This window comes from Schistocerca gregaria, chromosome 2 (assembly GCF_023897955.1).
Source record: "Schistocerca gregaria isolate iqSchGreg1 chromosome 2, iqSchGreg1.2, whole genome shotgun sequence".
Classification (NCBI taxonomy): Eukaryota; Metazoa; Arthropoda; class Insecta; order Orthoptera; family Acrididae; genus Schistocerca; species Schistocerca gregaria.
This window is the reverse complement of record NC_064921.1, coordinates 267,340,809-267,357,608: the sequence shown is the minus strand read 5'-3', so window position 1 is coordinate 267,357,608 and position 16,800 is coordinate 267,340,809. Positions and strand designations below refer to the sequence as shown.

At 40.3% G+C, this 16,800-nt stretch overlaps 1 protein-coding gene across 1 annotated transcript in view; it reads left to right on the top strand.

The window, feature by feature from the left end:
* The window catches only part of LOC126335741 (uncharacterized), an 82,564-nt gene extending 66,392 nt beyond the window's left edge, over positions 1-16,172 (top strand). The window contains 2 exon segments of the mRNA XM_049999198.1: positions 15,247-15,754; positions 15,757-16,172. Of these exon segments, the coding sequence (XP_049855155.1) occupies positions 15,247-15,754; positions 15,757-16,172 (924 nt within the window).
* Positions 16,173-16,800: the final 628 nt, after the last annotated feature.

The following is a 16,800-nucleotide window of genomic DNA, read 5'->3' as shown; positions in this document are numbered from 1 at the left end:
GCACAAATGGCGCTGAAAAGGCAGTTTATAATCACCCCTGATGAGTACAATGAGAAAGACAAATTACAGGCAGGAAGATATAAGTTATGAGCGCTAGCAGTTGGTATGAAGAAAGGGTGGAAGAAAAGGAGACAGAGAGAGCTGTTAAAACAAGCAATGATTATAGAGGGAAAGGAAGTGGCGTGATTGACTGAGAAATGAGAAGCGAAAGCTGCGCATTTGGAAACATGTGGGAGCATTTTCCCTGCTATTTGACACAGGGAATCTGGCCACACTCATAACCGTTAATTTTTGGGAAAAATTATTAGGATGATAGAAAGAAGTGCTTTGCCTATTTCTTAAACGCAACAGGACATCCAATTGTACTGTGTGCAAGGTAGATTGTTCGAGAGGGGAACATTAACAACAGAGGAGTTTGCGAACGTTTTTGTTTTATGGTTGACATCCGGCAAGCGGTACAGAGGTGCTTGTGCACTCAGGAGCCGATGAAGTGAACATAATGTATGGTAGCCAAGTAACATGCACGACGGCAACCGTCTTAACTGGGCGTATATGGACCACTGCTAACATCGTCAAATAGATATTGCAGATGTAACACACACAAGCGTTCACGGTTCCTTCTAACAGTGTAGAGTTCACAACGCGTACCGTTTATAGTATATCGCTATAGTGGAGGGACTGCCCAAGTCTCGTTTCACATCCTGTAGAAATATGCTCCTAAACTTCTGGAGAGCATAGTGCCAGATGTAAGGCTTTCTGCGTTTGACGACAGTGCTTCCTGCCCATCTGAGGGGCTCATCCGAACTTGCACAATAGTTCTTCACTCTTTTCTGATAAACTGCTAGGATGCTGTCAAGAAGAATAGGGGCAATTTTTCGCGGATACAGAGCTAACTACTTAAATTTTCATCGATTACTACAATTACTTGGCATTTTTTCGCATTTCGTAGATTTTACGCCCACTTGCTCGATGGCAGTGTTAGTGCCTTCAGATAGAGATGGCGGTTACACCGGTTCCAGTTCTTTTTGTCTCCAGTTTAACGTGACTTAAAACCGCTCGAAAATAACCGGTTTCCGAAATAACCTATTTTAGGCTTTTTATTGCTATTGCATCCAGCAATAAGCATAGACTTCGAACAAAGATTGAAAAACTCTAATAAAGGATAAGGAGTAGCAGATCACGATCGATATGGGACAGAGGCTGCAGTAGAAATCAGTCTCACAGTCTCCAGCAACGTTTGTAAAGGTGAGGAGATAGGCGCGGCAACAGCGAGGGCAAAAGGTCATAAGTTGATGATCTTCCTACATCGTCACTTTTGCAGACACAAAATTAAGGGTAGGCTATACTACCCCAAGTTTACGGCCCGCCAATAAAACTGTAGGTAGACCTTTATTAATCAAAGTTATTTTCTCTTCCAGGGCATACTGTGGATGTTTCCTCCTTATATGATGTCTCAACTTTGATGTGCCTCCTCCCGTTTTTAATTTTTTAAAGCAAATGGAGCATTGTACTTCACTGTTACCACAGTTCGTAAAATATTTCCACGAGCTTGGAACTACACCATTCTGTAGTACAACTGATGTCCGAGGATAATACCGAGGAACTACCTATCTGAGAGCATTGTCACTGAGTGTAATCAGGTATTGTTTAGTACCCCTCCACCCCCCACCCTCCCATCACCATCAGCATTAGGGCCGAACTAAACTGTAGAACATAAAACAATTTTTGATCAGTTTTATTTTTGAAATGAGGAAAGGTAAATGACTTTTAGTTTTTGTAGGTGTCTATTAAATCAAGAGCCATAGGGACAGTTGATACTACTTATTTCTAACAATTTTTTATAGAATGAGCGAACGGCCTTGCTCCAGAGGTAACACCGTTCCCCGTGAGATCATCGAAGTTAAGCGCTGTCGAGCAGGGCTGATCTTGGATGGGTGACCATCCGGTCTGCCGAGCACTGTCGGCAAATGATGCGCACTCAGCCCTAGTGAGGCTCCGGTCTCGTAAACTGACAAAACGGCCGGGAGAGCGGTGCACTCACCACATGCCCCTCCATATCTAGTGGCGCCTGTAGTCTCAGGATGACACGGCGGCCGGTCGGTACCGTTGGGCCTTCATGGCGTGTTCAGGAGGAGATTTTTAGGTTTTACAGAAGGATGAAGCTATTCTCAATGTATTGCAAATGCTAAGTACAAATTTCTTCAGAAAGAATGCTAACTGTCAACATTGAGAATAGATCTTTAATACAAAACATGTTTCCATGCAGCACTCGTCTCCCTAACACAACTTCTTTTGCAGATTCCTTGCTTCTGAACAGGCAGAAATTGAAGACTTCAAGCTCGTAATGTTTTGTGTCACACTACTGGCACTAATAATGACAATAATAATAGTAATAATAAATAATATTGAGTAGGCCCTACATCAGTTTAGTAGCCGTTACATAAGTACTGTTGCGTTGTGCTGTCAATTGGTTTGGCCGACTTGTGTGACAGAGCGGTTCTAGGCGTTGGAACAGCGCGACCGCTACGGTCGCAGGTTCGAATCCTGCCTCGGGCATGGATGTGTGTGACGTCCTTAGATTAGTTAGGTTTAAGTAGTTTTAAGTCCTAGGGGACTGATGACCTTAGAAGTTGTAAGTAGGCTGTTTAGGTTCTTATATTGGTAACACCGCCGCCACGTAGTGCTCTGTATGAAAATCACTGGCTGTGCTGTGTGCAGTCTGTTCGCTGGTTTGCATTGTTGTCTGCCATTGTAGTGTTGGGCAGTTGGCTGTTAGCGGCGCGTAGCGTTGCGCAGTTGGAGGTGAGCCGCCAGCAGTGGTGGATGTGGGGAGAGAGATGGCGGAGTTTTGAAATTTGTAAGACTGGATGTCATGAACTGATATATATATATATATATATATATATATATATATATATATATATATATATATATATATATATATATATATATATAATGACTATTAAGGTAAATACATTGTTTGTTCTCTATTAAAATCTTTCATTCGCTACCTATGCCTATCAGTAGTTAGTGCCTTCCGTAGTTTGAATCTTTTATTTAGCTGGAAATAGTGGTGCTCGCTGTATTGCCGTAGTTCGAGTAACGAAGATTTTTGGTGAGTTAAGTGATTTGTGAAAGTATAGGTTAATGTTAGTCAGGGCCATTCTTTTGTAGGGATTTCTGAAAGTCAGATTGGGTTGCGCAAAAAAAATATTGTGTGTCAGTTTAAGCACAATTCTGTATAATTTTTCCAAGGGGACGTTTCATATGTCGACCCTTAGCCGAGGATACCTCACTGGAATCTGCTGATTTTTTTCTTGTAGTTTGTGTAATTAATGTAGATTTTCTTTATTGCTAGCGCGTAATTGTAGAGAGAATCTCCTTTGTAGTTGTAGTCTTTCATTGTTGTACAGTAAAACAGTTTTGGCATGCATGTAGATTTGCACTAAGTGTTTCGCAGCTGCGCTTGCAATTAACTAGATATTATTTGCTATGTTAATGTGTTCTCTTATTTTTGCTGTTCAAATTGTGTTTTTCTGTGTTGTCGTGTGAAATATTGTGACAATAATGGCGTGTGGAAAACGTAATACTAGGCTCCAAAGTAAACTGAGAAATGACAGTGAAGACGAAAGCAGTGTGTTAGCGCCACCATGTAGTGAATTAACTAATGTTCAAAGTAGTAGTTTCGTAATAGTGCATAGGGAAATGGAGCGGGCTGCAAATAATGGTGTAGGCAGTGAAACAATTAGTGAACAGGGAAGCATTATCGATCGATCGGTCAGCAACAGCTCGCGTGAGGAATCTGAAATGACAGGACACAATCTTGCAAATACTGTACATTCAGGTTTTGCGTCCTCACCGTTTTCTCAAATAAGTCAAGACACATATTCTGCTTGTCAAAATGTGAATGTTGCCGGTGCAAATCCACTGTCGAAAAGCATAGAGGAACAAATTCCAGACACTAATACGTTATTATTGCAATTAATGCAACAAATGAAACAAAATCAGAGAGAAACACAGCAAAAGCTTCAAAAGTTAGACACAATGGAACAACACCAGAGACAAACACAGCAACAGTAAGACACAATGGAACAAAATCTTCAAACGTTAGACACAATGGAACAAAAGCTTCAAAAGTTAGACTCAGTGGAACATACACTTGAACAAACACGTGAAGATTTAACTACTGAGTTGCATAAAATCGAATAGAAATGTCAAAAAATCTGTAATGACGTAAAAACACAAATTTGTGAGCACTTCCAACCTATTTTTTCACGGGATGAAAATGCATTACAGAATCACGAATCAGCCATAAAACAACTGCAAACTATTGTTCATGAAAATCATGAGATCTTGCAAGCTAAAATTGACTCAGTTGCATCTACCGATTCGGTTACGCAACTTGCAAAAACTCAGCAAAACTTAGAGGACACAATAGATACGATTTCAACACAAATGGACACTCTGAAATTTGGTTCAGAAAAACACACTGAGGAAATAAGTACACTATCGGAGAAAGTAGCCGAACTTTCGGATCAGTTCATTAACTTATCTGCAAAGATAGATGATGATCTGAATGACACAGAAGAGTGCGAACAAATTAGGAAATTCAAACAAAATCAGAATCAAATTAATACGCAACACCAAAGAGAAATCCGGGAAGTACAAGATCAGCTGACACAGATAATACAAGAACTACGTATTTCAGAGGACACTCGCGCTCCAATACGGGAAGAGGGACTTAGAAATACGGAAAAGCCACAAAATAATAACACAGGGCTTTTCGGAAATTATGAAAGAAATTGGCAAGGTGCACCGAATTTTGAGATGGAACCGCCGAAACGACGTAACAATGACCGATATGCTACACGCCGACACGTTGATTTTGACTATAAGCTGTTCATTACTGCACGTAAATTCAAAGCATCCACAAGTGTGGCTCCATCAGTTCTCTCATTGTTTTCCTCCCAACTGGTCATTAGAGCACAGATTAGAATTTATGTGTGGCTACTTGGAGAATGAACCTGCTGTAAGAATGCGATCGGTAATTCACGATTGTCACAGTGAAGGAGAATTTTATCATGCCTTCCTCTCAACATATTGGTCTCAAGCTACACAAGACCGAGTAAAACTTAGCATCATAATGATGAACCTGCTGTAAGAATGCGATCGGTAATTCACGATTGTCACAGTGAAGGAGAATTTTATCATGCCTTCCTCTCAACATATTGGTCTCAAGCTACACAAGACCGAGTAAAACTTAGCATCATAATGATGAAACATTTCGAACAATCTGAATTTTCCAGTCTTGTCAAATATTTCGAAGACATGTTACATAAGAATCAGTATCTTTCAAACCCATACAGCCCCTCAGAACTCATCGGCATTTGCTTAATCAAATTACCTGAACATTTACGACAGATTATTTTAGCAGGACGATGCGAAGACGACATTGAAGCTTTTCAGGGACTCTTACAAGAATTAGAAATTGACACTGACAATCGCGGAACGCGAAAACAAAAGCACAACAATTACAGGTCACATCCGTTGCAATTCCGCGATGAAAGAAATAATAACTGGACACGACAAGGCTATTCGTACAACCCAAATCGTGACCAAAACAGACACCAACCTATGACAACCGTTGGCAGAGTAGTAATAATTGCAGGGAAAGATCACCTCTCCGCGGTAGTGACTATCACAGAGACAATCAGAGAAACAGACAATATGGGAACCAAAATAAATATTATCAAGGGAGACAGAATAACTTAAGACGCAACGGTCCAGCGCGCCAGTTACGATTCAGGGAGAAATTCTCCACCACGTGACCGACAAGAAAGAAACTATGGAATCTACCGACATGACGACAGACGATATAATCGTAACGACAGACTTGAATTGCATCAGAACTGGCGAGATGCAAACAGAGCAGGGCACTCTCAACAAGGTGAATTTGTAGAAGTTAGGTCTCCTAATCCCAATAACGGCGCGCGCCAACAAAGGAACAGACAATAACTTGCACCGCAGGCAGCCGCGTACGCCGGCTGGCTCAGAGAAAAATAACATAGACGCTCACCTTGAGAAAAATTTTAGCATTCCTTACCGACGTGCACAACATGATAATTGCTTTGAAGTTGAAACTCTGCGCACTAGAAAGGTTTAAAGATTGCACCACATTTACCATATAAAACCGTGTCTTAAGAAGTAATCAGCTTTTTAACTTTGTCTTTGCCATAAAACATTTCACTTCACATTTCTAATATGCTTTGTCACACTGAGAAACTGTTAACATGCAACAATGTTTTGAAGTTAACTATCCAGTCAAGAACCAAGAGAAATTATTTAAACAGAAATTACGACTGCATCGTTATAGTGAACAGACGTCACAGTGTTATTGTGTGTGTACATACTTGCTTGTTTATGGCACGATTACGTAACGACCATAAGGGTCACATGCTTAGAACATTTACCAGTAGTGCTAATGAGATTTTAATGCAACATTTTGGTTTAGTTGAAAAGACATTCTTTATTTGAAGTACTTTCTGTGAGATTAAAGGTTACTTAGAATTTGGTTTCTTTGATAGCTACACGATTATATCACGACGCTACTAATGTGTGACACAATTTACATTGTGCTTTTGCGGTGTATCTGTTTTATATCTGCACAGTTTTTCTGTATTATTCTGGAAAGTAAAACATGTTTTAGTAGTAACGTTTGTGGTATAGCTACAATGAGACAGCCTTTTCTGTAGCACAACAATACGTACAGTACAGTACTTACTTCATCACGACAATAAGCGTAATAACTAAGATATCTATACGCAAAGCATTCCACTTTCGTTTATCATGAGGTAAGTACATTGACTTCTGCAGAACTTAGCTTTCGGAGCACAATAACTACGACACTTCCACAGAGATTATCTTACAGCAAGACGCACATTTAGCGCTACAGGACACGCATTTGAGTGATTAAGTTTGTACTTAAACCATTTATTTTTCAACATATTTGAATTACGAAGAAAGTTTTCCGTGATACATTTCATTCCATTGCTGTAATCTGTAACACCTGAGGGTATAATTACATTAATCCTCAGGGGGGTACACGCATACTCTGCGTACCATGTGTATGGCAAGCGCAGGGAGCCCAAGCTAATATGGTATTTGCTTATACAAATTTACACATCGGTACCATATTTCTCTAACACATTAATTTCACAGCTATCTGATCATTTAACTGGGAGAGACAAAAATTTATTTTACTACATCAGTGACAGATGTTTACGTAATTACACAGTTGGACAACTTCACACTTATGAAATTGTATTTTGTCTGTACTTTGTGAACTGTTCATATTTTTTTGGAACCATTGTGATACTATGAGAGCTTTGAATGACATATTTGGTATGGGATCATGATTTTTAAAGTACGTTTGAGGTAGATGACACTTTTGACATGAGCAGAGAATTTTTTTTAGGTTTTCAAATTATTGCAGTAAGCTATGACGTTTTTGAGATTTGACTGAGGTGTTATGATGTTATTATTGCGACGACGATTTGAATTATGCTGCTGAGGTATGTTTAAGCTAATGCTATATGAGTTATTTGGTTATGCTACTTATCTTTTATGATGAAATATTGAAGAAGTGTCGACGAATATGTATATGTGTAATAAGGTAAGGAACAATGAGTAGTGGTTAGGGACTCTGGTTTGTGAAAAAGGATGTTGGAAACCGAGAATCGTACTTTAAGAGTTATGAAATGTGTGTATATGCGTGAATGTATCACTATGCTGGCGAAAATTTTTTGGACACTATTATATTTAAAGGATTTTGTTTCTACAGATTTGTAACGCAAATTCTTGACCTGTGAAATATTTTTATATGAGACTGTCACTGTAGCGGAAACTGCTGTCGTAAATATTTCGGTAAGAAAGTTAAGTGACCACCTGCACGTAATGCGTCGTGGGCACCCAGCTGCGTGACAGACGCCTTGAAAAAAGCCATTAGTGTGTGCCTGTCAGAGGCACAGCTGGAGAGAAAGAAAAGAGGCCATTATCCTCGCTATTGACATTCCTTTGTAGAAAGCATCGTAAATACGACACCCTCAAACTTGAAAACATGATTACACTGTAGAGTTCTTAATTTATTATATTTACTGAAATGAAATGATGAGAAACGTTTCATGTCTATTGTCTTGCTAGTTGGAAGATTGTTTACTGCATTATGAAATGCCTTATGGCTAGCGAATCACGTTTCACGCCTTGCTTTGCCTATTTTGTTTAATATCTAGTTTCTAGCTGCACTGCAGCAGTGGTTAAAATAAAATTTTATAGATGTACTAATATAAATATTTTCTGTCTACAGATCCAGTATATAATAATAATCTGATATACTTCCAAAAAAATGAGAGAGCACAAAAAGACATTTCCCTTCACAGGAACTGCATACATAATTTTCTTTTCATGTACTTGGTAATTTTTATGGTAGAATAAGTTGTGGTGCACCACTTTAATTATATAGACATTAAGATGTGAATTTATATTTCCCTTATCTACGTTGTCTTTAGTGTACTGTTTTTTCTGCTTGTGGGCTTGTCATGTTTAGGTAAAAGTTATTACATTTATTGATGCTTGCTGTGCTTACCTGCATTTTTTTGTCATTGCTGTTGTATTAATTGTTTTGTGCTGCTGCATTGCCTCGTCCCTTAGTTAAGCATCTGAGCTCAGTAGATTTATGTTAGCTTAAGAGGGGGTAGACTATATAAGAGAATGAGTTGTGATGAATTGGAAGGAATGCATTGAGAAGCTATAAGAAAATGGTTTGGCCAAAAAAGTATTTTGGAAGAGGATAGGAACAAAAAAAGTAGGGTTTAGGCACAACAGGTTTGTGTAGGATTTTCTTGGAAATAAATGATGAGGTAAGATAATGGAAAATAAATAATGAGGTAAGAAATATGTGAACATATAAATACAAAAAGAATGCTTGGATAGAATTTTTTTGGTGGAAACAAATGTTGAAATAAGACGAAAGATCTATGGAATGAAGTTTTGGGTTGGACTGCAGTACCAAATGTTACACTGAAAACAAACCCTGTCCTTTCCATGTGTTATCCCACTATGTGTTTGTGTACCCTTGTGTATTTATGTTCTTCTGGTCTTTATATGTTTATCTGATAAGACTTATGTTGCAGAATTTATCAAATACTCAGCTACATGAACTATGATGAGGAATACTGTTATCCTCAAATATAATTTGAATTAATAATATGTTATTTACTTTGTAAAGATGTTAGACATTATTAATTCTGTTCTGTTTTAATGCTCATGTGTGAAGTTTACATTTCAAAAGTTATTCTGATCTTTATGTATTTACTTATGTCATAATTTTTGTAACACTGATGTGCGTGTTTATTTCTATTCTTTTGTAAAGCCCCTATTACTACAAATGTTATCTGTATTATTATGTTTTAATGATGTATTTTGTACCTTTGTTATTGTACTCTCATGTTATAAAATTGTAATTGACACCAATTCATCAAATTAAGTAACTTGTAAATTACATTTCACTGCACACGTTTCTGTTGGTCATAGTATATGGACAATATGTGAGAAGTAGGGACTGATAGTGTTTGCACGTGTGTTAATAATTCAGCAAGGGATTCGATAACAGCATTGCTGGTTCTAAGGACATTTCAAACAAATTTTTTGTGAGTGGACAAGTGGTGCTTTATGGACTTGCTATACTGTCCACAAGACTCTTCGATGGTGATTGTGAACCTGCACAGTCGCAACAGTTGGCTGCTAGCCATCTCTACAAGGACTACAGTGGGTCTACACCTTCGATGACTCACCAATACCATTATTTCTACAAGGACTGCAGTGGGTTTGCACCTCTCGTGGCCCACCAATACCATAATTTCTACTAGGACTACAGTGGGTCTGCTCTGTGATGACCAACCTACCAATATTTTTCAAAACTTCGACGGACTCTGCTGTGGGTTTGCTCTGTTGTGGCCCATTACCTGTCTGCATGTCAAGAGTCAGCACTATCTTTCCGTTGAAAGGACAACACTACTTCAAGACTGCATGGAAATCCACTACTTCTGTGTGCATTTTCTTTTACTGCTCAGACTTTGAGAAAAACACTGCTATTTTACTGTGATGAATGATCAGGACTGTCTTTATGGACTGTGAGAAAATTTTAGCTTTTGACCAACATTGTATCAATAAGTGTGTGCATTTGATTTCTTTGTTATTGTAATTATAATTATGCCCAAAACAATTTGTAAAATTTTTTGTGGGGAGCATGAGGGCTATGTAAGTAGGCTGTTTAGGTTCTTATATTGGTAACACCGCCACCACGTAGTGCTCTGTATGAAAATCGCTGGCTGTGCTGTGTGCAGTTTGTTCGCTGGTTTGCATTGTTGTATGCCATTGTAGTGTTGGCACCGGCAGCTGGATGTTAACGATGCATAGTGTTGCGCAGTTGGAGGTGAGCTGCCAGCAGTGGTAGATGTGGGGAGAGAGATGGCGGAGTTTTGAAATTTGTGAGACTGGATGTCATGAACTGATATATATATTATGACTATTAAGGTAAATACATTGTTTGTTCTCTATTAAAATCTTTCATTCGCTAACTATGCCTATCAGTAGTTAGTGCCTTCCGTAGTTTTAATCTTTTATTTAGCTGGCAGTAGTGGTGCTCGCTGTACTGCAGTAGTTCGAGTAACGAAGATTTTTGGTGAGTTAAGTGGTTTGTGAAAGGTATAGGTTAATGTTAGTCAGGGCCATTCTTTTGTAGGGATTTCTGAAAGTCAGATTGCGTTGCACTAAAAAAATATTATGTGTCAGTTTAAGCACAATTCTGTATAATTTTTCTAAGGGGACGTTTCAAAGTTGAGTCTCATAGTGCCCAGAGCCATTTGAACCACTTTTTCAATTGGTTTGTTTATCTGTTGTGAAGTGAGTAATGAAGCAATTTTTGGTCTATTGCAGAAAGTACCTGCAATTCGGAGAGGGCATATCTGTTTGATTTATAAGCATATATCGCATATATTTCTCAGGTTTACTGTCGTATATTCACGGTACAAAGTTCAAAGTATGCAAGTAATTTTTGGGCTGTATGAGGCAGATGTTGTCCGTAAATTCGTTTCACAGGCTGTAGTCTCCAACGTATTGCCCATGCGTTAATGTTAGCATTTGAAAGATATGTATTTGTTGGTAACTTACTAACTCAGTATTACATTCTTATGAAATAATGATAAACAGGGGATCTGCGTGAAACTTTTGCAATTTTATAGTTTTAAAGAATGAGATTATTTGGAATAAGGGTAGTCGTTGCGATAAGTGTAGTTGTGAGAATGAATCGAAAACATCTTTAAAAAGAACCGAACGACGTGAAATAATAATCATGAACTTATGATGCATTCTTGTATACCAGGTGTCTCTCCTAAGAGTAGTCAGGTGCATTTTCTCTGGTGTTTCGGCAGATGTATGCAGTTTCGTTTTTGCATTTCGTAGCTAGAGACATCCCAAACGAGTAGTGCGTGTCACGTCTTCTAGTGCCGATTTGTTCCCCATTACAAACAAATTTGCTACATTTGTTTTATCAATATGTCTTAACAGAGACAGTAACACACGAAAAATAAACAGCAGTCCTGCAGTGACTAAGCAGCGCTTCATGCTTGCGGGTAGCAGTCAGCGCGGGACAGTGTATTGCTGCCGCTGCTGGAAGACTGATAATTCATCGTGTGTTACTGTCCCTGTTAGCACATATCGATGAAACAAATGTCGCACTAGACTAATCTGGTACCGCTCTATCGAATGGTCACTTAAAATTCCGACTAAGAAATAAATTAATTGGGAACGGGACACAAACCGACGCTTTCTATTGACACTGCGCGTCCCATGGAAGATTTGATGATAACTATTTGCTTGGGCAGACCCTAGATACACAATGCAAAAGCCAAATTGCAAATATCTGCTCAAACACCTGAAAAAATGCACCTGATGGCGCTTAGGAGAAAGGGCCTGTATACATTTCCATTAACATAATTTTGAACGAAATTCTGTATAGAGAATTACAATAGCTTGGCGTAAACAATATCTCACGTAAGAATGTAATCTTCCTGTACTTTTCGTTTTTCATTTTCTTTAAGGGGTGCAAAAATGTTAGTTGATTAAGTTACCGTCGAAAACGCTATATGCAATTGCCCATGAGTAAAGATGAGGTATGGTAAATAATACAATCATGCTCTTTGAAGCGCACGTCCCTGCGACATGTTTATAGTGATCGCAAAAGCAATTTCAATAAGCAACTGTCTTCCTGTCGATTGAAAAGGCATTCTTCGCTCTTATGGTGTTAATTTATCTGTGGTATTACAACAGTTTTCCCGGTGTCAATCAGCTGAGCGTTAGTTGTAAACAGGGGACCAGTACTAACCTTATAGTTGTAAATAATGATAGTATTTGGAGTAAGTGTAGTCGTTGGCATAAGGGTAGTTGGCGTCAATGACAAATATGTTTGTCATTTCGCAAAGTATATTCGTTTAGAAAAATTAATTTGCACTACAGGTAGAGATAATGGACTACCGCAGTGATCACACTTATTATCTGTGACAACTCTATGCACAAATTTACAGTTAATAAGTACTTTAGAACAAATAAGATCATATTTCTAATAAGTTAATATGAAAAAGAAGTCTCTTATTCGTGATTAATAAGTTAGCTTCGTAAAATACAGGTATGAAGCTCGGCAACCATGATGTCTTTTTGTCTATGATAGTTAAAAGTCTCTTTTGTTTTAAAGTTTTGCGCAAATAGTATTAGCGCAAAGCCCGTATGCAAAGTCAGAAGCCGTTTAAAAAATCTTTCTAAAGATAGCCCATTCATCTCTGTTCGATTTGTATGTGTTGAGAAAAAGGGATATTAACTCGAGAAATGATATATATGATAGTGATGGCTTTTTAAAAATAGTTTCGTGACCGAAACACGATCGAATCCTTTCGTTTCTATCCCTCAGAAAATTTCATTTTGTCCCTCAAGGGGTAATTAGCACACGTCTTGAATCACTGGTCTATACGCTTTAGACTACGTGTGGGCAGGTCTTGCGCAATGGCCAGCCGGTGTGGCCGAGCGGTTCTAGGCGCTTCAGCCTGGAACCCTGCGACAGCTATGGTCGCAGTTCGAATCCTGCCTCGGGCATGGATGTGTGTCATGTCCTTGGCTTGGTTAGGTTTAAGTAGTTCTACGTTCTAGGGAACTGATGGCCTCAGATGTTAAGTCCCATAGTGCTCAGAGCCTGTTGAACCTTGCACAATGCACATGCACAAGTGCCGTCTAATAGGCCACACACGGCAACAGGTACATTTATTGTCTCTGAGATGATGTACCGATTTTATTGCTAGTTTCTAGGTATAAGGGTTGTTTTAAAATATTGCTCATCAGTTTTACCAATTTATATAATACTCTAATGGTTCAAAGCAACCGAAATTTTACGAATAAACGTTACTCATTTTTTAAATAGTTTTATTTAAAAACCAAATATTATAGCACTGCTGCCTCGGCAAATTTATATACCGACTTTTCACCCGATTATTAGTAAAAAACGAACGAAACTATAACTATCAAGAACCAACAAACACCAAAAAATACCGGTTATTCAGAACTAAAATATGGGTGTCTGTTTTAACTGGTCTGTTTTTCCATACGCATCTTCAGATCTGGCACTTAGCTACAGATGGAGATCGTCGGCGTGGAAATGACATTTACAGGAAGGCAGAAGCGATGAGATGTCTTTGACATACGAGGAGATCAATAGTTGTCCCAGGACCGATCTCTGTGACACTCTTGAGAGAACATGCTTACTGAAAAACTTCTGATTTCCACAGTAGGTACGTCGCTGTCTGTTTTTCAAAAAAATTGTTCAAATGGCTCTGAGCACATGGGACTTAACTTCTGAGGTCATCAGTCCCCTAGAATTTAGAACTAGTTAAACCTAACTAACCTGAGGACATCACACACATCAATGCCAGAGGCAGGATTCGAACCTGCGAACGTAGTGGTCGCGCGGTTCCAGACAGTAGCGCTTAGAGCCGCTCGGTCACCCCGGCCGGCTCTGTTTTTCAGTTAACTTTCAAACTCCGACAATTTTCGCTGGCGCATTTTGATGAGCAGTACCTAACACAAATCTGACGGTATGAAATCCTTTGCTGAAGTCTAGTCACTATTATGATCTCCTGGTTTTATACAGCGTATTTCAGCTCAGCACTTATCTTAATCAGTGCGGTGGTTGTGCTATGGTATTTAAGAAAACTGGACTGATATTTGTCAAATAAATTGAATTTGCATGAGTATTAACTCAGTCGATTGCGAGCAATATATTCTAGGACTTTGGATGCAGCGCGTAACATGCTCGTTGGTCAGTATTCGCAAAGTAAGTGTGGCTTTTGTTCTTTGGGATAAATATGTCTGTTCATTGTTTTTCATTTTAAGGATCGGAGATGGAGGTTATTACATCTTAACAGCAATAATTGGTAGTATTCAACTGTTTTATATCCTGCACACACTCAACAACTTGATTCGAGAAACATTCCTGTCATAACCAGGTTGTCAAAGACATCTCATGAGGTTAAAACACTAAATTGTCCATTTACACATTTGAAGCATTCATCAAATAAAATTAAAATACTGTGGTTCTTCGTCTTACATTAAAAAATCGTTAATTTCTGTGAGTAGTTGTCCCATCTTGCACCGCATCGCGCACTTGGACGCGTTCTCCTAATCACCTGTGAGCAAGAAAAGTGGCAAATCGATATTTCTCCAGGCGTCAGGAGTTATTGAGAATAGTTCAGTGTGTCAAAAGAGATTTTAAAATTTTCAGTAACGTTTGTAACCGATAAACCTTTAGTAACATATTGTTTTCCTATTCTTTTTTTCAAATCTTCTGTAGTGCATTGACCTTTCACTTTCTTATACACAGCTTTAACCACCTGAAACATAAAAAAGTGTAAGCAAGTAAATACTACAGGAGGCAATGACGGCTAGTCTACAGGGTTAAAACACATCAAGCTAGCGTAGCCACAGCCACTAGCCATATTGGATTTTAACATATGCCAAGCATTATACGTTTTTCGTGCTTACGCTTGCGTGCACTGAAAATATGTGTTTTCATACCATTGCGAATTGGAGCTTAGACTAAATGAAATGTTTTATTTTTAAAAAGTTAAAAGTAATTTTAGATGACAGTAGAGCAACAAGTTCCTGGAGTTGTCGCTGGCAGCCTGTGATCACTGCTTATGTGTCTCCCACACTGGGAAGGAGAACACCGTTCTGCGAGCCAAGGTGCAACACGACCATGTTTCGGTGATCCCCAATGCTGTCGACATGACAGTTTTTGTGCCAAAGCCAAAGTCGGAGAACAACAGTGTAAATAGGATAACAATTGTCATTGTGAGCCGACTGGTGTACCGAAAAGGAGTCGACCTCACGGCGCAGATCGTCCCAGAAATCTGTTCCAGGCACTCTGATGTGGACTTCCTGGTGGTAGGCGACGGGCCGAAGCGGTGGCTGCTGGAGGAGACGCGGGAGCGGCACTCGCTGCAGGAGCGCGTGACGCTGGTGGGCAGCCTGCCCCACGACCGCGTGCGCGACGCGCTGGTGGAGGGCCAGCTCTTCCTAAACACGAGCCTCACCGAAGCCTACTGCATGGCCATCGTGGAGGCTGCCGCCTGTGGGTTGCTGGTTGTCAGCACCAGAGTGGTGATCTGATCTACGTCACAGAACCCACTGTGCCAGCTCTCCTGGAAGGCCTGGAGGCAGCTCTGTCGGACCTGAGGAGCGGCCGGGGCCCGGACCCCTGGAAGCGGCACGCTCGCGTCTCTGCCCTGTACAGCTGGCCCGACGTGCCGCGGCGCACCGAGAAGGTGTACCGCACAGTCGCCAGTTCCCCTACGCACACATTGGGGCACCAGATGAGAAGTTACGCTGCCAGCGGAGTGTGGCCTTTCCTGCTGGTGATCTCGCTGTGCCACCTCGTCCTACAGCTGTTCGACTGGCTGGTGCCACGACAGTACATAGACACTGCTCGAGACTACATCAACCCCGTAAGGGGAAACGGCGCAGCTGGTGACCAGTGGCTATGGAAGCCGCAGGCGCGCAAGAAGAAGCCCGCGTGATATGCTGGCTGCGTCCTGTCGTCGCCGAAGGTGAACGGCCTGTCGACGCTGAAGGTACTGTCGGTGATATGTGGCAGCAGACCGTACACACGAGAAGACGGGGGAAGGTCCTGTGATGAGTCGACAGCTTGTACTTTCTGCCTTCAACTGTTCTGCCTGGTGCATTACGGTGGATATGCAATTTGGATCCACTAGTTGCAAATGTGCAAAAAGCTATTAGCTTGTGGACAGCTGCATAGTGTTTTGATGTAATGTAATGTTAATGTTGTGATACATTCCTAGTCACAAGAACTCAACTACAGTCCTGGAAATGGAAAAAAGAATACATTGACACCGGTGTGTCAGACCCACCATACTTGCTCCGGACACTGCGAGAGAGCTGTACAAGCAATGATCACACGCACGGTACAGCGGACACACCAGGAACCGCGGTGTTGGCTGTCGAATGGCGCTAGCTGCGCAGCATTTGGGCACCGCCGCCGTCAGTGTCAGCCAGTTTGCCGTGCCATACGGAGCTCCATCGCAGTCTTTAACACTGGTAGCATGCCGCGACAGCGTGGACGTGAACGGTATGTACAGTTGACGGACTTTGAGCGAGGGCGTATAGTGGGCATGCGGGAGGCCGGAT